The sequence below is a fragment of the Thamnophis sirtalis genome, unplaced genomic scaffold (assembly GCF_051295495.1).
Source record: "Thamnophis sirtalis isolate CommonGarterSnake01/CBP01778 unplaced genomic scaffold, rThaSir2_p1.2 scaffold_11, whole genome shotgun sequence".
Lineage (NCBI taxonomy): Eukaryota > Metazoa > Chordata > Lepidosauria > Squamata > Natricidae > Thamnophis > Thamnophis sirtalis.
Genome location: NW_028261391.1, coordinates 40,556,733 through 40,577,663, shown reverse-complemented (window position 1 = coordinate 40,577,663; position 20,931 = coordinate 40,556,733). Strand labels below are relative to the sequence as shown.

The 20,931-nt window shown below is 40.5% G+C and overlaps 1 protein-coding gene across 2 annotated transcripts in view; it reads right to left on the bottom strand.

Annotated features, from left to right (window-relative positions):
* IGF2BP2 (insulin like growth factor 2 mRNA binding protein 2) overlaps positions 1–20,931 on the bottom strand; it is a 72,449-nt gene that overhangs the window by 30,342 nt on the left and 21,176 nt on the right. For both annotated transcript variants that reach the window (XM_014060925.2, XM_014060926.2), the window contains exon 3: positions 5,462–5,510. In XM_014060925.2, the coding sequence (XP_013916400.1) occupies positions 5,462–5,510 (49 nt within the window). The remainder of the gene's footprint in view (positions 1–5,461; positions 5,511–20,931) is intronic.

Genomic DNA, 20,931 nt, shown 5'->3' with positions numbered 1-20,931 from the left:
AACATCGCGGTGTGCCTGCTTGGTGGTGAGAGAGTGAATGATTATGTCGTCTAAATAACATTCCAGACGAACCGGATGGTTGCGGAGATGAGCCGCTAGCACTGCCAGAATTTTGGTGAATGTTCTGGGCGCAGATGATAGCCCGAAGGGAAGAGCCCTGTACTGGAAATGCTTCCCTTCCGCGTAGAACCTCAGGAACCGCCTGTGGGCCACATGGATGGGGACATGCAGGTAGGTCTCTTTGAGATCTATTGATGTCAATAGGTCCCCCTCCCTCACACAGCCCAGGATGGAGTGGAGTGACTGCATCTTGAACCTCTTGTAAGCCAGATGCTGATTTAGGCTCTTGAGGTCCAAGATGGCCCTCCACCCCCCTGAACTTTTGGGCACTAGGAAGAGGATCGAATAGAAGCCCCTCCCCTGCTGATCCCTGGGGACTGGCTCTATCGCCTCTATCTCTAGGAGATGGCAGATTTCTGCCCTCATGCGTTCCCTCTTTTCTGGGTTCCTGGGGGTAGGACAGCGGATAAACTTTCTTTGGGGAAAGGATAGGAAGTCCAGGAGAAGGCCCTTGCGAATGGTGTTGAGGACCCACTTGTCCGATGTTATCTCCTCCCACCTGTCGGCATACAGCCGTAGCCGACCCCCGATGGGGGGATCCCTGTGACCGTCACTTTCCCTTACGAAAGGGCCGGGATCCACCACTGTTGTTTCCTCCTCCTCGGAATGGTCTCCGAAAGGAAGACTGGGATTGGTTGGCACGAGCCCCGAAGGATCTGTCTTGGTGCCTATCCCCCCCTGCCTGAAAGGGCCTCTGATAGGAGGAAGGGTGAGAAGATTGCCCTGTTTCCTGGCTCCTGTAGGGTCTCTTACGAAAGGACCCCGCCCCTTTCCGGTCACCCCTTTTAAAGGTTGCCGGAAGGATCTTGCGTTTGTCGTTGGTTTCGGTGACAAACTTGTCCAGGGCCTCTCCAAACAGAAAGCCCCCTTTAAATGGGGCCGATGCCAGCTTCCATTTAGCCTTCATTTCGGCCTGCCAGTGCCTGAGCCATAGGAGGCGGCGGGAGGTGATATTGGAAGCTAGAGCTCTGGAAGAGAATTTTGCTGCTGTCAAGGTGGCATCCGCCGAATACTCGACAGCGGTAATAATCTTGGTTAGCTCATGGCGCCACCTAGATTTCCTTGGCGGGGGTCTGGACCTGAGTTGGCGCAGCCAGAATAGGGTGGCCCTAATAAAAAAGGAGGCAGAGGTGGATGCCTTGATGGCCCAGGCAGACGCCATGTGTGTTTTCTGACATGCCTTTTCTGACCTCTTATCTTCTGCCTTAAGTCCCTCTAGGAGCTCAGCTGGCAGGTTGGAATTGGAAGTTAGAGACACGACTGGGGCATCTACTTCTGGGAATTTGAGGATTTCCTCCATTTTATCTTCTACTGCATATAGAGTTCTATCCCCCCCACTGGGGTTGGTCAGGGTGCCTGGCTGTAGCCACTGGCGCTGTACCGCGTCCATAAATAGGTCTGGCACAGGAATAACCTCGGGGGTTTCTACTGTCTCTTTGAACAACCCATGCTTAAGATCCTTGGAAGTGGAAGCCTGAGAGGCCTCAGGTCTGGAAGTGGGGCCTAACTCTGTGGCCGTCATGGCTTTGTGCAAGATAGACTTGAATAATGACGGTTGAAACAGGCCAGAGAATTTTGGCTTGTCAGGGGTGGGGTTTTCGTCTTCAGAAAGGGCGAAAATCTCCCCTTCTTCCTGCTCAGAACTTGATAACCCAGAGTGAGAGGGGCTTGAAGATGGGGAGGAGGATACAGGCTCCTTAGAGGTGGAGGCCCTAGGTTTGCGTTTCTCCTTTGGGGCCTTGCCCTTGCTAGAGCCCTTGCGCTTAATGCCTTCAGCTATCCCTTGGGAGATGGCTAAGGCAATTACCTCCCTCATTTCATCCGAGAGAGCAGAACTTTTCCCCCTTTTTTTCTTTTGCTTACTGGGCCTGCGCTGGCTAGGCCTGCCTGAGCTGGATCCACCCTTCCCAAGGGGGGAATTCTGGACAGAATCTCGTTCCTCTCCGATGGAGGAGCTAGGGGAGTCGGGGTACCCCCAAGATGCTTCAGGAGATGGATCCCTGGATGCATAGTTATCCCCAGACAAGAATTCACTGTCCCCGGGGGATTGGGCCTCACGATCAGGGGAAGCTGACTCCCTGCTGCGACGGTCTGGGCTAGGTTCTGGCTGAAGGGGCCTTGAAACCTCCCTGGGATCCACTGTGGCTCTTGGAGAAGACCTTTCAAGTGAGCCTTTGTGCCCTTTGCCTTTATTTACAGAGGGATCCAGCTTGCAGCGCTTGCTGGAGGGCCCCACCTGATCCCCTAAGGCCTCCCTGCATTCCTCAGCCATTTCAGGTCCCCACGAGGCCTGGGAGATAGCTGGAGCTGGGATGGGCACGCGCTGGTCTTTGCAGTCCAAAAGCGCTGGCAGAATCTCCAGGAGGGAAGGGCCGCCTTGGGGTCGGATTTCCTTCCTCCCACCGCCCTCGGTTCCCCGAGACTTAGCTTATTTTCCGGAGGGAGAGGCTAGCTGGCTTCCCAGACTAGCCCCCAGCCTCCCCGCGGCGTTCTGCAGTCGTTGAGGGCTTGCTGAAGCTCCGTTGGCTGGCTGGGCTCTTCTTGCTGCCTTGTTCCTAGCACGCTCTGAGCTCTGCCGCTCTGCCCGGTGAGTCGGAGCGATCCAAAATGGCGGGGGGTGCGCACGCAGCCGCTTCCCGCTCTTTCCAGCCCTGAAGGTGTGCGAAGACTCCAGCCGTCGCTGCTGTTGCCGGGCAAAATGGAGCAGGCGAGGGAATCCTAGCAATCCGGCTCACCTGCTTTAGAGCCTTCTCAGAGCCTTGCTGGATTTTTCCTCCCCCTGGGACGCCCCTGTTCCAACAGGGAACTTGGTTTATCCCACTAACTGCTCCCTTGCTAGCCAGCCCCCGCTGTGCAAGCCTTTTCAACCCCCTGCAGTGCTTGCAAATAGCAACAGCAGGGAAAAACCGGCAGCCCTTCTCTTAAAGCGACGGAAGCCTCACTGGAGGCAAATAGACAGACCTGATGTAGAAGCGTGATTTCCTCTATCTGAGAATTTAAACGTGGTCCAAATTGGGAAACTTTTTCCAGCCTTTCTGCTCTTAGACTGGAGCTCTCCCAAAACAGCCCTAACTCGGGCGGACTGAGTTTTCGAATTGAGCATGTGCAGGCAAAGGGAGGCGTGGTCAAGAAAATCATCACTCAGTCCAAGGGCAGATAGGCTGTGTTAACCCAGCATTTGGGCTCTCTGAGCAGTGCACTGGAGAAAGATCAAATTTCTAGTCTTCCACCGAATATAAGAATCAAAGCTACGCCTTCCCTTAGCTCGAGACATATAGATATATGTCTATATGTCTGAATATATGAATTGTCTGAATTATTTTTTCCCCAAACTGGCTCTCCAGATGCATTAGAGTTCAATTACTGTAAACTGAGTTTTTGTGGGAATCACATTCCAATTTATCAGAAGGGCATCAAGTTGAGAGAAGCTTTTCTATAATACAAAAAGTAGTGACAGAAAATCTGCCAGGCTGTGTCAAGCTATTGCTCAATTAACACCCAGTGTGGTTTTCTACAACCACACTGAACAATGAATGCTTTGGAAGAAGGGTACAGAAATTTACAGCAAACAATGCAACCAGCAAAGCAGTCCACATTTTCAGGTAACCGGGCTATTCCAATGACTTAGCAAAGAAGCACAAAACTTTCTACTTTAAGTGCTGAAATTACTTCCAATCCCACAGACAAAGTCTGATATGAGTGAGAACATATTTTATAACTGGGATTCCTGATGCATAAAACCAAACTTATTCATGGCATGGGGATATTAAGCAGGAATCGATACTAACAAATATTAGAGACGATGTGGCTCAATAAAGATGCTTCGTTCTTTCCCAACTGCCCAACACAGATTGCCAGGCAACCCCCTTTCCAAAATTAAACATTTAAGCTGTCCTTCAGCCAGTACCTGAAAGCAGAAATTCAATCACCTGATTTTTATTGCCAGCGAGTCATTTCACTAGCACAATGGCCTCTATATAAAACCAGCACAACAGTCCTTCTAATGAGTAACATCATCATATTTGTGATAATGATGACTAAGAAAAACAAACACTCATGTGTAGTCATCCCTGCAGCCAACTCCTGTACCCAGAGTGGAAAAATAATCTAGTCTTGCAACTAAGACAATTCATACAAAAAGTTCCATCACAAAATGTTCCTCTATCAACCTATGTTCTGAAGGTATCTTTTTATAATTTTAGGACTCCAAAACCATGGAAAGGAATCATACTGGCTCATCCTTTGGTTTAATTAAGTCTTTCCAATATACTATACTAAGGAAATAATAAGACACAAATTATACTCACAATCTCTCTACAGAACCATTTTCCAAAAACTGATGCTTTCCAGATACATTAAGATTTCATTCTCAAGCTATGGGTGGCCAAACATGACCCACTGCCCTCATTATCCTAGCCAACTTAAGAAAGCAGATCAAGACAATCAACTTGGTTAATCTATAAACTGCTCTGTGCTTCATGGACAGCTTTTTAAAAGTCTGAAATTTAGTGACAGGATTCCTGCAATAAGCGGCCTTCTCTCTGGTTAAATAATTGTTCCACCTAGTTTGGTTTTGCAGTTCCCTCAAATTTTAAAAAAGCCTAGAGATGACACAAAAAAAATTCGGGATCTTTTATCTACATGGTATGTGCTCCAATATTGAACTATAACTCCTCTACTTAATGCCCCAATGGTAACTGATGTATTTAAGATCTCATTGTGGCTGATGTACATTTGGAAGTAGCATTCATCACATATAAATGCCAATTGTAAGTCAGACTTTCTTAGCCTACTATATGAAACATAACTAAAACAGAACAATAGGAACACAGGTTCAAACGTACTAAATCGCAGGACGCGGTTTCATGCAGTTTTAACCTGACTGATTGAATTAACTCACTCATATAAAAAGGAATAGAGCAGCGAAAGTTGTAGAGATAATTTGACGAGGTATGCTCATAACACCTATTCTGATATGCATATTAGAACTGTATCATTTAATGCTTAACTATTGGATATAAAATAGAGGCATATACAGTCTTTAAAATTTTAAATGGGCTACTTTGACCTTACAGAAACGTCCCAAAGCTGTTTGTTCTGCTCTAACCAGAGGTTCCTGAAATCAGAATACTTCTGTGTTGACCACAATGGACCATTTTAGCTTAAAGGTTTCAATTTTGTTTTGCATATACTACTAACATTGAGTCAAATCACAATAAGTACTTCATCTTCTATATGCCTACTATAATATCCTGGGTAATGTTATGGAGATATAGTAAAAATAATACAAACATAATTTGGGGAAAATAGACAGCAGAAAATAATTAATCTTATCCCTTACCTCCCACTGTAAATGTGGAGGAATATTCCGGATTTGAATCTTCCTGCTTCTGTGAAGAAAGAGTCCACAAAGCAAGATCAAATTAGTATACTACAACAGAACATGATTTACCTAGTGTTACATCAAATTCTAGCAACTCTAATTGAATACAATGAGCCAAACTAAGATAACACAGAAATACCTCATGCACTTTGTTCCTGCAAAGTGCCTCTAACCTTTAATTGTTTTTAATCACAACAGACAAAAAACAGAAGCAGTTCAGAATATAATTCTATACCTTTCTCCCTCTTCCTGATTAAGAAATATATGCCACATTCAATACATTTTGGAATTATAAGCAATCCATTCTTAGCAAGTAACATATAGTAAATCAACATAAAAATACATAATCCAAGATATCAACATCAAAGCATTTTATTGACATTTTTTTAAAAATGAGGTTTGTTCAGGTGTGCAGTCTAAAATGTAGGAAGAATTTGTGTATGACAGTACAGTATTAACATCTTCAACATGCATATGGCATTGTACAATGCTGAACTGTATTAAAATTTCAAGTTTCATACATCTCTATACAAAATAAAGTCCCATACAGTTCACTAAAAACTGTTTCCAGATAAATGCATACTAGATTAATGATCCTGTCCCAATTGGATGAAAAAAACCAGAAATAAAAATCATTTTCCTTAACAGCTGAATGTTATTTTAACACAAAAAAACCCCAGATTAGGGTAGATTATAACCTCTATTTACGTGTGTGTGTGTGTGTGTGTGTGTGTGTGTGTGTGTGTGAGAGAGAGAGAGAGAGAGAGAGAGAGAGAGAGAGAGAGAGAGAGAGAGAGAGAGAGAGAGAGAGAGAGAGAGAGAGGAATACTCTAGAATATAATAGATTTCAATGTGAGGAACTTCAGATTACAGAGGATTTAGAACCTGAACCGTTAATTTTGGATTGCATTTAGAACAGTGTTTCTCAACCTTCTGTGGACTTCAAGTCACCAAGGTTGAGAAACACTGATTTAGAAGAACCATAAAATGAACTGACAATAAAGCTAAAACAAATTTCAGTTATCAGCAAATTTCTAAACAGCATTCATCTACTTCATCTTTCCCCCAAGAAAGTGTAGTTATCTGATTCTTCCATTTCAGCCCACATGATTGCTATTCCCTGGCATTCTCTAGTTATTAAATTTGAAAAAGAAATATGTTGGGTTTTTTTCTTTGTATTCTATAAATATATTTTGAATAATTTTAATTGAATTAATTTGCTTTCTATTTCATGTTTATTGTAATCTGTCTTGAGTATTGGATAAAAATCCCAGAAATATAGAGTATAAATGCATTGATAATATTGTGCAAATGGAAATTGTGGCATTGCACATTCATAATTGTGAACTGCTCCCCTCAGTGGTGAAGGATATATAGCAGATAGAGGAGAACAATGGCATATTGTCCAGAGCGATGCTTGTCCTCTTCTGGTTTTCTGTGCAATGCTATCTTTTGCTCTGGAGCAATAGTGGAAGGAGGCTCTGGCTCTGTATTAATGTAAGCTAACTCTCTGAATCAATACTTTCAAGAATTATTGAACATGCAGCAAAAACCTATATTGTTTAAATGCAGAAACATTGAACCTTAGGAGGATTTAATGTATGACAAACTCCCTGCAAAAGGGTAAAAAAATTATATTTGCCTATGAATTCTTTTATATGACAATACAGCATGAATTCAGATTCAGAAACTACATTTCTTAGTACATCCCCAAAAGCAAATGCATAGTAATGTCTGATTGGATAGATACATGAATGGAGGCAGTTAATCTATCTATCAAATTTATAATCTTTTCAAATTTGGATACCCCAACACTGGAAGTCTTTCAGAAGATGTTGGCTAGCCATTTGTCTGGAACGGTATAGGGTTTCCTGCCTAGGCAGGGAGTTGGACTAGAAGACCTCCAAGGTCCCTTCCAATTCTGCTATTGTATTGTATATACTGCCCATCTCGCTGCTTGGTGTGCTTCTTTTGTTGGAGTTACATTTGGTCAGATTAATACAAAAGAGTTGACAAGAAAAATGGTTGTGTGTGTGTATGCATACGTATTCATTCGTATATGTCATATTTTATACTTTTGGGGCAAACTATATTATGCAAAGCTAGAAAAAAAGACAGAAGTAATTGGTAACAGAAATGAAAGGTAGGTAACAAGATACTTGTTTTTAAGGAAATATAAACCTAATTTTTAAAAAAACAAATACTTACATCTATCAACTTTGTATCTTTTCACAGCATCCATTGCCTGCTCTGACTACACATGCAGCTTCATACAATTTTCTTTTGTTTTTCCTGAGAATGTCATCAACTTAATTCAAACACATTTTGCTTGTTTTCCCCTTTTCTCTTGATCCATTCATTCTTCGTTCATATATTTATTTTGTGTTTGGTCCTTCTTTTTATTTGACCAAGCTACCTTCAATGTATTTCTTTCACACTGGTCACCCACTTTTGTATTAAGTCCACATTCCTTCAACCCCCTTGTTTTTCTGACTCTGCCTTTCCTTGTTTAATCATACATTTATTTACTTAAGTAGCCAATTCCCACTGCATTATTTAGTTTTATGTTTGCATTATACTAACTCTCATTCCCACATGACTCAGTGAGCAGAAGCATGCTTATACATAGCTATTTCTGCTTATTTCAAAATTATTGCTCACAAAAAAGATGTACATTATCTTACTACCAATATTTCAATGTCTTAATATGTCTCATTTTTTCTCTTTTGGGAAACGTTCTACCAAGGTACATATATACATTCATTTTCTTACTCTAATTTTTTACCATATATGTGTAATTTCATTCAATTCAACATTCAATTTTCCTTGTCAACCTATACTACTTTGTTCTTTGAAACAGATCTATGTTCCTCATTGGCTTATAGTAAAGGTAAAGGTTTCCCTCGTACATATGTGCTAGTTGTTCCTGACTCAAGGGGATGGTGCTCATCTCCGTTTCAAAGCCGAAAAGCCAGTATTGTCCGAAGACATCTCTGTGGTCATGTGGCCGGCATGACTAAACACAGAAGGCACACTGTTACCTTCCCACCAAACGTGGTCCCTATTTTTCTACTTGCATTTTTACATGCTTTCGAACTGCTAAGTTGGCAGACGCCGGGACAAGCTCACTCTGTTACGCTGCACTAGAGATTCGAACTGCCAAACTGCTGACCTTTCTGATCGACAAGCTCAGCATCTTAGCCATTGAGCCACTGCGTCCCTTTGCCACATACAACCCATTTAATATTAACTTCAAGCAATTGGGATTGTCGGCCAATAGCACAGTGTCATCTGCATACAAAAATGCACTTACATTGACACCAATGACTAATATACCTATTCATAATTAGGTATCATCGTAAACATTCTTTATACATTAAAAAATAAAACATTCAAAACATTCTGTAATTCAAGCCTATTTATTATACGCCACTATCTTTAAATGAATAAAGATGCAATAAACCTTTTCCCCCCTCACTTTCATACATTTCTCAATGAACTTCTGAAAACAAAAAACTGACAGGGCAATACATATATAAATAGAGAAAAAAACCCACACCCTTCTAACATTAAAGATGTTATCTAGTTGGATAATGAAATGTCTGCAAGCAAACAACTCCACAAAGCAAAAATTTGGACACCACATACTTTACATAACTGTGCTTCAAAACGTGCGGACATTGTCATCTCATGTACTTTTTCAATTGGATTTTGCCAAACACCTCAGACATGCTTAAGCTTATTGCATTCACCCCTTATTTTTCCTTTGTGTAGGAGAAAAATAAGGCATTTTTCCAACAGTCAGACCATAATTGAGATCCAATGAAATCTCATTTTAGAATGATCATATTTTGGGGTTCAGTTCTATTTAGCACATATGGGATGTTACTTGCAGTAGAGTTATTCACTACTGTTAATTTTCTGAATTTTTATACTTATATTCTTAACTTTATTTTCATGTGTTGGCTTCAATGAACCATATTTCAGTCACTGATCCACTTCTGCAAGCCAGTTAACTAGTGATAAGGGTGGTGAACAAAGGAAAATTACAGTGGACCACCTTATATCCCTGCCTTGGGAGGTCAAACTTTGAGAATTACCGATTTTTTTGGAGTATAAGATGCACCTTTTCCCCCAAAAAAGAGGGTGAAAATCTGGGTGCGCCTTATACACTGAATACAGCCATTTTTGTCCTTCTTAAACCCCAAACCATGGATCTGGTTTTTTGCAAAAATGGAGCGCAGAGGACTTGGGAGGCCTGCAAAGTAATCCTGGGGGCTGGGGAGTGAAAAAACAAGTGCAAAACGGGCCTGTTTTTCACAGAGGGTTTGGGAGGCCTGTAGAGTGCTTTTGAGAGCTGGGGAAAGCAAAAACGAGTGAAAACGGCCCCGTTTTTCACAAAAATTGGTCTGTTTCTGCTCTCCCCAGCCCCCAGCAGCAGTCTACAGGCCTCTCAAACCCTCTTTGTCTCACAAACCCCCGTGTCGTGTTTTTGCCATCCCCAGCCTCCAGGAGCACTTTGCAGGCCTCCCAAACTCTCTGCATGTCCCATTTTTCACAAAAAACAGGCCGTGCAGAGGGTTTGGTAAGCCTGTAGAGTGCTCCTGGGGGCCGGGGAGGGCAAAAACATTTTTTTAAAATTTACCTCTTCAAAATCTTAGTGCGTCTTATACTCCGGTGCATTTTATAGTCCAAATAATACAGTATTGCCTTATCATAGCTTTCCATTTTTTCAGTGGATTAATTTATTTTTTAACATTGTTCATACACAATATTTTTCATTGTTAACATAATTAACATTGGTCATACCCCAAAACATACACAATATTTTCACTTCTGGTATTTGTTTCATTTTCCCTCTTATGTCAAGATCCATTCTTGACTCTATCAAAGAAATTACTTGCCTAACCAAGGCTCCTATCACCTTTGCATTCTTCACTCATCCTCTTAATTATTCACCATAAACAATCAAATCAAGCATGCCTTTAAGTTTTTGCCATGTGTATACAGGAATAAACATACTTAAACCACTTAGTGAAACAAATAGTATCTTTTCCTAAGCAGATGTCAGTCACACTGCTGATTCATTCTTAGGTCTCTGAATGGCTGACTCACTATTTAAGTACTTCTTTGTTTCATTCCCATCCATCTATTCATTCACCCATCTATGTTTTTTTCCCAGAACACATTTATTCAGAATGTTGTGCGATTTTGCCAAAACTCATCCGGGAATCTTTTATTTTCATCATCCACTGAAGCATAATATGCCATTATTGTTATTCCATGATTTTTATACACACTGACAATTTAGGTAACAATTCATTCTCTGATATACATTTTAGCTTTTTAAGTTGTAATATAACCTTCACGGTCACTTCTATATATGTTTTCAAATAGGAAATGTCACATACACTAATTTACATATAATAAAACAACACATAGTTGGCCTTGGGTTACCACCAGACACACAAGTAGCAATGCATGATTTGTGTACAGTAGTTTAAGCTTCAAAGACTTTGTCATTCAAGACTCTCCTCTCTTTATTAGATACTTCCGATACTTCCATTTTCATAAGAAGCTTCTTTGTGAAAGCTTCTATTAGTGTTTCTTGTTATGTGTTTCAGCAAAGGACTCCCTTGCACAAGCCAAGATAGAGGCAAAATAGAATGAGTATTTGAGGGGGAGCATTCTGAGAAAGCACTGCCTCACTCATGCTGGCAAATAGAAGAATAAAAGAGATTTCTCCGTGCAAATCATGGCCAAATATAGCATAATAGAGGGAGCTTGAATCCCATATACTTAAGTGTATTTTCTCTCCAGTTAGTACAGCAGCACATGTGATACTCTGGTTAATTATTATTTACTGCCCTTATGATTCTACTGGAAAATTAATTTCTAGAATCCAATAATATCATAATTGTATTTCACCCCAAGTCAATTGAAGTAGCAATATATTCAAGGGAAATCAAACAATTCTCCTTCCTCATATAAATTATCTTTCTCATTTCTTTATATAAAGAATAAGATCAAAGCACTACTATAGACTATAAAGGTTCTATTTTCATTTTCTAAGAAATAATCCAAATGGAAAATGAATTGGTAAAATGAGCATTTTAAACAATTATAAGATTTTTATCTAGCAAAGACTTGTAGAAGTTTAGATTTTTTTTTTCTTAATGGTTTTTTAATTACCAAACTCCACAATCCACAGTGATTTCTTAAACACTGAGTTTGAATTCTGACATGGATTTCTGCAATGGTAATTTTTTTTTTTACCTAAGAGATTTAAAGGCTGTAAAAAACAGTAAAGGATCAGATCATATGTCCATGTGTCCAGCATGCAGCTCCAGGGCTCAATTAGAAAGCAATGGGAAGCCCACAAGAGCAAGACAAAAATAATCATTTTGTCCCTAACCCAGAAACTGATGTTCAGAAAACAACTGTCCCCAATATTTGAAGTAGCATAAATATCTATCCTAATTAGAAGCCATTAGTAGACTTATCCTTCATGAATTGTCTAATCTGGGCTTTAATCCAATTCACGACGGGCAGTACTACATCTTACATTAGTGAATTCCATGGTATAAATATGTGCTGGGTTGAATATTTGTCTCTTACCCTTTAGATTTATTTGTGGGCCATAATTGTATACTTTTGAGAGAGTAGGCGTTTTCCCACTAACTTTCTTATGTAATACCGTGTTTGCCCCAAAATAAGACAGGGCCTTATTTTCTTTTGACCCCTGAAATAAGCACTGGGCCTTATTTTCGGGGAGGTCTTATTATTTTTGAGGTGCAGGAGGTAGCGAGTGTGGATGCTGCTGCTGCATTGCAATATTTTCAGGAAGGGCTTATTTTCAGGGGAGGGCTTATTTTACCATATGTGCTCAAAAGCCCGATTGGGCTTATTATTTGTGGATAATGCACACCATCTTCCCAGGAAGCAGGCCAAGGTCAGGATGGAAGCTGACCGACTTACGCGGATGTGTCGTACCAAGGTTTGTAGGCTTGTCAGGTGGTCTGGTGAAAGACGAACTAGCCCTGATCTCGAGTCTATCACTGTGCCCAAGTGCAGGATTTTTGTCGATGGAGAGAGATGGCTCTTGGGAAAGTTGATGGAAAACCCCAGGGACTGTAGTGCCCAGATGGTGATTTCCAGATCCAAATTTGCTTGTGTCCAGGAATGGGCCAGGACGAGCAGTTCGTCGAGGTAGCAATGGAGTCTCACCGACAGGGAGCACAGGTAAGCACGATTGCAGGCCAGGACAGAAGGACCCTGTACTGAAAATGACGACCCCCGTGGGAAAAACGGAGGAATTTGCGGTGGGCTGGCCAAATCGGAATATGTAGGTATGCTTCTGTTAAGTCTATTGATGCCATGAAGTCTCCCCGTCTGATCCCCAGTAATATGGACTTGAGAGAGGACATCTTGAAGCACTGGTAGACCAGGTACGAATTCAGGTGCTTAAAGTCTAAGATCACTCTCCATCCCCCAGAGCTCTTCAGGACAACAAAGAGATAGGATTATCCTGTCCCCTGGAGGAGGAAGGAAACCTGCACCTGGAGACCGTGGGTGGCCTGGGCACTCCTGGGCACCCCTTGGGAGGAATGATCCCTCTGGGATAAGCCTGAGGAAATACCCCTAGATATAGCTTCAGAGATGAGTCTCCTGATGCTATCAGGCAGCTGGTCCAAATCCTCCAAATCTTCCTCAGAAGGGCCCCATGATGGGGGCCCCCGGGGGGCAAGTTGGGCTGTCGGGAGGTAGTCCTAAAATCCCCCTTCTCCTGGGTCCTCCACCTTTTCCCTATAAGCTCTAGGTGAGATGGGGGGGTGAAGGAGAGGCCACCCTCCTGCGAGGCCTTGCAGGGGAAATTGAGGGGGAAGAAGGACTGAAGCCCCTAGGAGGCGATCCAGAGGTGTGAGAGCAGGCCCAATCAGGGATCTAGATCTGCTGGGGGATTCAGGCCTAGCTGCCTGGGCCAGCCTTTTTGCACTAGCCACCTGTTTTTCCAGGGATTTTGCCTCCTGGATTCATCTCTAGCGGATGCTCTGGAAGGGCGCTTGTTGGCTGGAGGCCGCTCCCCTGGGCCTAAGTCTGCCCTGGCCCTTCTCCACTAGCTCTCCTTGGGCCTGCACGGGTTCTTGGACTGTGGAGGCCATGCCTCACTCACGTGCTTGCTGGATGGACTGTGGTTGCCTGCCGGCCTCAATCACTGGCCGCACTGCAGACACTGGGTGGGGCACTCTCTCACCGGCCTTGAGTGTGGCTGCGAATTCTCTGTGCCCCGATCGCCTGCAAGCCTTTTAATACTGCTGGTATTGCAGCAAGAGGCCACTACCCACGAGGTCACACAAAAATGGCCGCCGTGTCTCATGGGTGGTGAATCGGGCGATTGCTGCATGCTGAAAATTGGGCTCTGAGGGCTTAGCCTCGCAACGAGCCGAATCCTTGAGACTCCTGTGCCCGGACTCACAGTCCTCCTGCTTTCATGGGCTGCGTCGCGACGTTCAGCGAATTCAAACAGGTGCACCCTCCAATAAAGAATCAGGCCATGGCAGCTCTTTGAAGCCACGGCGAAGCTCCAGCGGCGGCGCTGAAAAGCAGATTGAATAGCGGCAGAGCTTTAAGTTTTAATTCGTTAGAGGCCACGTTTGAGCCGCCGAGACTGCAATTAGAGAAACTGCCACCGCTGTGCTCTGAGGGAGCAGACCGTTCTCTGACTGGCTGCTGGGTAGGAGGAAAAGCCCCCCCTTTTCTCCATGAGACTGGAAACAGTCTCTTCAGGCTGCAGTCTGTTTTAATCAAATTTAGGATATCCAATTAATCAAATTAATACCACAAGTTTAATTGTACCTCACTGGAGCCACAGCTAGTGCTTGGGCCAAAGACTGAGGGAAACTGGGAGCCGAAAGAGAAAGGAGGATACTTAAGAAAAATCCCTCGGTCTCTGGACCAATCAGGCTGTGACTAAACCCTGTTGTAGCCAGTCCCGCCGAAACTACACGAAAGCTAAAAGATGCTAATAAAATGGTATTTCTGTGTAGACTAAAACATTACTCATGAGACAATTAATTGGGTTTCTTCTTATAATCTAAACCAATCTGAAATGTGATCACAGCACTGAGACAGGGATAAAAAATTTGTGGAAAAGGGAGAATCTATCCTTTTGCAAATCAAAACTGCAACCTGGCTTCTTGCAGAAAAGGCAACAGATTTGGAGAAACTGTATGCAATTGAAAGTAGGGATGGGAGATTGTTTAAACTCTACCACTATGCCTAGCAAATTATCAAAGGTCCCACACTGCTTTTGAATCTCAGATGCATTTTTTTTTAAAATCAGGCAGATATTCCATAGTGTGAAGAAGGAAGCAGCACCAATCAAAAAAATCTATCCAGCTATTTGTAGAATTAAAACAAAACAAAGAATTGGGTAAACTTCAGGGACTGGCATGGAGGGGGGGAGAATGAAGATTCCATGAATGAAGCAAACTGATTGCATAACAAAAGTCTTGTTTGGCAAAACTCTTACTAATGTTTGCTGTAGGTACTGTATATGGAATCTAAAACTATTTTCTGGCTGGCCACAAGGGGGCATACAGCCCTTTCATTCAGGATCCAGATGTACTACAAATGAGGCTTTTACTATAACATTTGTCTTGACATCGATCATTAGATTCAATCTTTCCCCAGAGTTCCAAGTGGCAAAACCTCTTGGTTTATTGCTAATATTTAAGAACAATGGCCAAAAAGTGTACAGTAAGGGAAAATCACTGTAGATCATGTTACTTTATCTGTGAATAAACGCAAGTTTCAGAGTTAGCGAACTGTAATTATCACTGATTACAAAACATAATTCTAAAGTACTACTTAGGAATAAATTTGAATTAAACAAGTCAGAATAAACTAAATCCCATGTTCTTATTAGCCCCATATCTACAGCCAATCTTTCTATTCCATCCGTTATATCTGATAATAACTGATAATATCTAAGTGTTACAAACATTTTCACTAGTTCATGAATGTGAAGCTTCCAGTAGTAGCTTGCTGTCCAATTTGCAAAGAACTGTATAGTAAGCCAATAAAGGAAAATAAATTGAAGGGAATATTGTATTTTAGTTTCACCCAATCTTATGCATACCCAGCTCTTAAAAAACATTGTTAGTATGATTTATTTTTATAATTTTGTGTAGAAGTTTACATATAATGGAACTTCTTGGGGAGCAAATAATGCAAATATTTTTATTTTATCAGGAGCACATAAAATGGCCTAGATGGAGAAGAGGCCAGGCTACATCTTGCATAAGAAACTACATTACTGGATCATACTCTGCTATACAACTCTGAACAAGACTTTTCTCATTTTTTTCATCTAAAAATTTTGCCCCATCTTTTTATTTTAAAAAACCAGCTCAATTAAAAATAAAGTGTTATTTCATGTTAATGCAAAACTTTATACTTGAAGACGAAGGTAATCTCAGATATTTCTGTGGGAATATTTTACTTAGCTTGATATTATGCTGAAGATCATGTTTAACAATTATGCTATTTGTTATTGATGTTTTAGCAACAGGAAAACCAGATATAAATGCCTTAAATAAAAATGAATGGCTGGATTTATTTATACAATTATTTATTTATTGGGCTTTAAGACCTTCACAGTCATGGGACTCACAGCAGTTCAAAAATAAAATAAAATAGCTACTGTATAGTTATATAATAATAACTATAAATCAGAACAAACACCCCTCATTTTAAAACCAGAGTTCTTCTTAAAGAACTATCCTTTTTTAAAAAAATACCGTCCAAAATAGCTCCTCTTTGAGCTGCTTTTATGTTCAATGACTATTCCACAACATAGTGGAAAAAGTACCTCTTCCTAATCTGAGACTCCTTGATTTCATGATGGCAGACAACCACCAGCATTTCCCCCATGTTATTTATATCAAAAGAGTTTAAGGAGGATGACTGATGATGCTTCTATGCAGAACTTTATGGGTTAAAACCAACTCTTTAAATTGAATCTGGAAATAAGCTGACAGTTACTAAGGGCCTGCATCACAGATCTACTAACTTCAGTTAGTTAGGACATGAGTCATTACATTTAATTCCAACTGGACTTTCAAAATGTGTGCCTTTAGACAGTTTTCCTCAAAGAAGTAGTCCAAACAGGTGATGGTTACTATTGTAAGGTCCTCTCCTGCAAATGTCTGTATATGTTCACTCTTGTTTACTTCAACCATGGTTCAGTCAATCAACAATTTTTTTAGTTTGCATAACACACTGAACAATAAATACATCATCATAACAATCAGTTAGATAAATTACAATTAGCAGTCCAGCGTATGGCATATGAATACTGCCTTGATCACTTACACAATTTCTTCACTGATTATACCCTGTTCTTTAATAACAGATGTGCTTCTTAAAAAGAGCAATTTAATACTCCTTTTCTAAGGAAGTAATTGTCCTACTGTGGTTTAATTGTTGACCAGTAGTTTTCCTGGAATATCTGCAGGTCAATTCAGGAGAATGAGCTATTTTCATTTCCTCGATTAAAGAAACCAAAAAATAAATACTATCTTTAAAAAAAACACATTTTTTCTTCAAATTCCAAAGATAGACGAAAAGCAAGAGTTGTGTTACAAATCTTACTGAAACAAATATACAAGCTCTAGAAAAGTCAAGGGTTTTCCTGCGGAAACTAATGTGGTTAACAGACTTCAACAGTTAATTTGAATATGCAAGCACACAGGCATTGACAAACATGAATAAATATCCTTTTTGTTTCAGTTTCTGTTCCTCAGGAGAACTCTTCAAAGAAAATAATACAAAACAGATTTAAAATTGATGCTACACACTACTTATATCTAGCATTGAGCTATAAACATAATATCAGGTCTTTGGCTATTTGATTCAGAATGAGTCATTTACAATAGAAGATAGTGGCAACTGTAATTTAGCATTTATATCTAAGATGCATGAGTCTTCACAAATAATATCTCACACAAAAAGCAATAAATAAATAAATGAGTAATACCTCTTCACTGTTATCCTTTTTTCTCACTAGAAAAAACTAATCCAGATTACTTGATATAGAAGAAACTGAAAACTACAGATTTCTGGGCAGAAAGCAATTATGTTTTAATGCAGCACTTGGGCATTTTACTTTCTTATCTTTTTCAAATGTCAATAAGTGAGAAGATTAAAGACTGCCAGGTACAGGAGTACATCAATTGATAACAAAGGAGTCAATATCTAGTGCTCAATTGTGCATCTTCTAGTGACACAAATTCCTACTATCCTTATAGTCACTGATCTAGCCCCACAGCTGGTCCACAACACGAAGGAGCAGTACAGCCCAATTCAAAAGTATTCCGACTCCAGATTAGACTAGATGGTTAAAAGTACAATCTGTTTTTTGTTCTGTACAGCTCCACCTGTTTCCCAGTTACAGGGATATTGTAATGCTCAGTTAACTTAAATTTAATTCAGTTCAGTAGCAGGAAAGCTCACCGAAGTTCCTGCTGTTTCTCAAACAACCGACCTTTTGTGCCAATTCTATCTCCAAAGCTACTGAATCTTGTGTTGATTTTGACCTCTACACATTAATTGCCCTGGAGTTTGGGTATCTAGTCTGTTTCCTTCTTTCTCTCAATCGCAGGATTCAATGGGCTCACATATCATGCTAAGACATGGTCTGCTTAAACATTTAATGAATAAACTACAATAATTGAGTTCACACACTGAATGAAGCCATAAACTAGAGTTTACAAGTAACAATAACTGGGTCCCACAAACTGAAAGCAAACAACCACACTAAGAGTGTGGTGTATGACTCAATCTCTGCCACTCAGCTCTAAGACCAATTTGCGGTTTGTGTAGCTCTAATTTCTTCTTTAAAAATGTCCCTATGTTATATTATTTTGAGAAATTAAGACATTCTCATTGCTACTGTGTTTCTCTGAAAATAAGACAGGGTATTATTTTCTTTTGACCCCAAAATAAGCACTTAGCCTTATCTTCGGGGAGGTCTTTTTTATTTTTGAGGTGCAGGAAGCGGCAAGTGTGGTCACCTCATGGCTGCTGCTGTGTTGCAATATTTTTGTGGAGGGCTTATTTTCGGGAGAGGGCTTATTTCAGCACATGCTCTCAAAAGCCTGATTGGGCTTATTATCCAGGGAGGTCTTATTTTCGGGGAAACGGGGTATGAAAAATGGCAACTCCAATTTTAATGTCTGTGATAGAAGAAAGTCAGTATTGTATAGTGGTTAATGTATCCACAGCCACTGAAACTCATGCAGGAATTGAGTCTCTCTCTCTCTCTCTCTCGGGCGGATGGGAAGAGATGGTTTGGAGTGGGCAGAGATAAGTCCTGATGATCCCCAATATAGAACTTTACATTCTATATTTCTATACATGCCAGTGGGCCCCAGTGCATGTGTTCTTTCTTTCTTTCTTTCTTTCTTTCTTTCTTTCTTTCTTTCTTTCTTTCTTTCTTTCTTTCTATCATCTATCTATCTATCTATCTATCTATCTATCTATCTATCTATCTATCTATCTATCTATCTATCTATCTATCTATCTATCTTATAGTTTAATATATTATGCAAAGCCAGAACATTGGGTTAATCAAAGTTAAATAAAGTTTTTATCAAAGTTGATAAAAAACATGTCATAACATTTGAAGGGATGGTTTCAGGTAATGGGATGTATCTCTCTGCAGAGAAACCTCTGGCTGTTGTGCCTAAATCAGCTTGCTAGCAGTAAAAGGAGGAGGAGTTTGACAACATAGCAGGACATGTTGTCCATTTGCAGGGTAATGTTGTTGAGAAAAAGAACCAACCTCTTAACACATCATCTGCAGAAGCAGGCAACACACAGTGCAAGCATTCACAAACAAACAAGACCAAAGGGCAAAAGGACGAATAGGATGAACAATGAACAAATTACACAAATCAGTGATTCTAATTTTACTTTCACTGGGTCAGTAGGCTGAAATCAATATCTGTTAGGTACTGAATAATAAGATATGTGCTAGCTTCTACATTTTCCATGCTGTTATCTGACAGATACGGTATCAGTAAAGCATCTAATATTTCTATCATCTATCTATCTATCATCTATCTATCTATCTATCTATCTATCTATCTATCTATCTATCTATCTATCTATCTATCTATCTATCATCTTCTTTCCCCCCTCTCTAATTTTAATTTTGCTTGCATTTTTCACCATAAGGTAAAGGTAAATGTTCCCCTTGCACATATGTGCTAGTCGTTCCCGACTCTAGGGGGCAGTGCTCATCTCAGTTTCAAAGCAAAAGAGCCAGCACTGTCCAAAGACGTCTCCGTGGTCATGTGGCTGGCATGACTAAACACTGAAGGCACACGGAACGCTGTTACCTTCCCACTAAAGGTGGTCCCTATTTTTCTATTGCATTTTTATGTGCTTTTGAACTGCTAGGTTGGCAGAAGCTGGAACAAATAACGGGAGCTTACTCTGTTATGCAGCGCTAGGGATTCGAACCTTTCTGATTGACAAGTTCAGCGTCGTAGCCACTGAGCCACCACATACCTCATTTTTCACCAGAGAAAGTGCTTTTTCCTTTATCCATATCACTCCCCACTTGTTTTTTTTTACAGATTACTCAGAAATAGAAAATAAAATTAAGATGTATGACCAGATTCTTTTGCATGCCTCTGCTCTCTTGAAATGCGCAAATTCATAGATATTCAAAATCAAAGCTTTGATACATGATATTCCATGGATCTTATACTTGATCGCATGGTGACTCAGAACCTTTTCAATACTAATTAATGACTTGAGGCTGGCTTCTCAGTTTCAGTATCTGATCCATTTTAGCACAGATAATAGGTTTTTTGTTTTTTTTTAAAAAGATACCTTCTCATTTTATTTGAAGTAGGACTTTAACACTAGTCATTTAAGAGACGTAGTAGGTTATAAATCTTGAAGTAACAACCAGAATTGGAACAAATGGGAGAACAGTTACAATATAATTGCAGCTTAAGAGTTGCATTAAGAGTCTCCATAACTATGGGATTAATATAAGAACTAATGGCGACCCAATTTCTTTGCTACAGAAAACGAATTGCAGGGATGCTTACTTTCAAGTTCCTGAAGCGAGTTCTTCCTCAGAGGAATGGGAAGAAGAATAGCTGCAAAGCAATGTAATTAGATAAAGATGTTTTACTTGGATCAGAGAGACCAGTATGTTCAAGTTCCATAAGACTATGCAACTTTGGGTCAATAACTCTGTCTCTCAGACTAATCCAATGTACCTTACATGATTTTGCTGTGGAGACAAAATTAAGGTCAGCTCTTCTATAAATTCTCTTGAACTCTCATGGAAAAAGGTAAAATATAAAACCAATAGCACTAGTAAGATAATACATTTAAAAGAACTG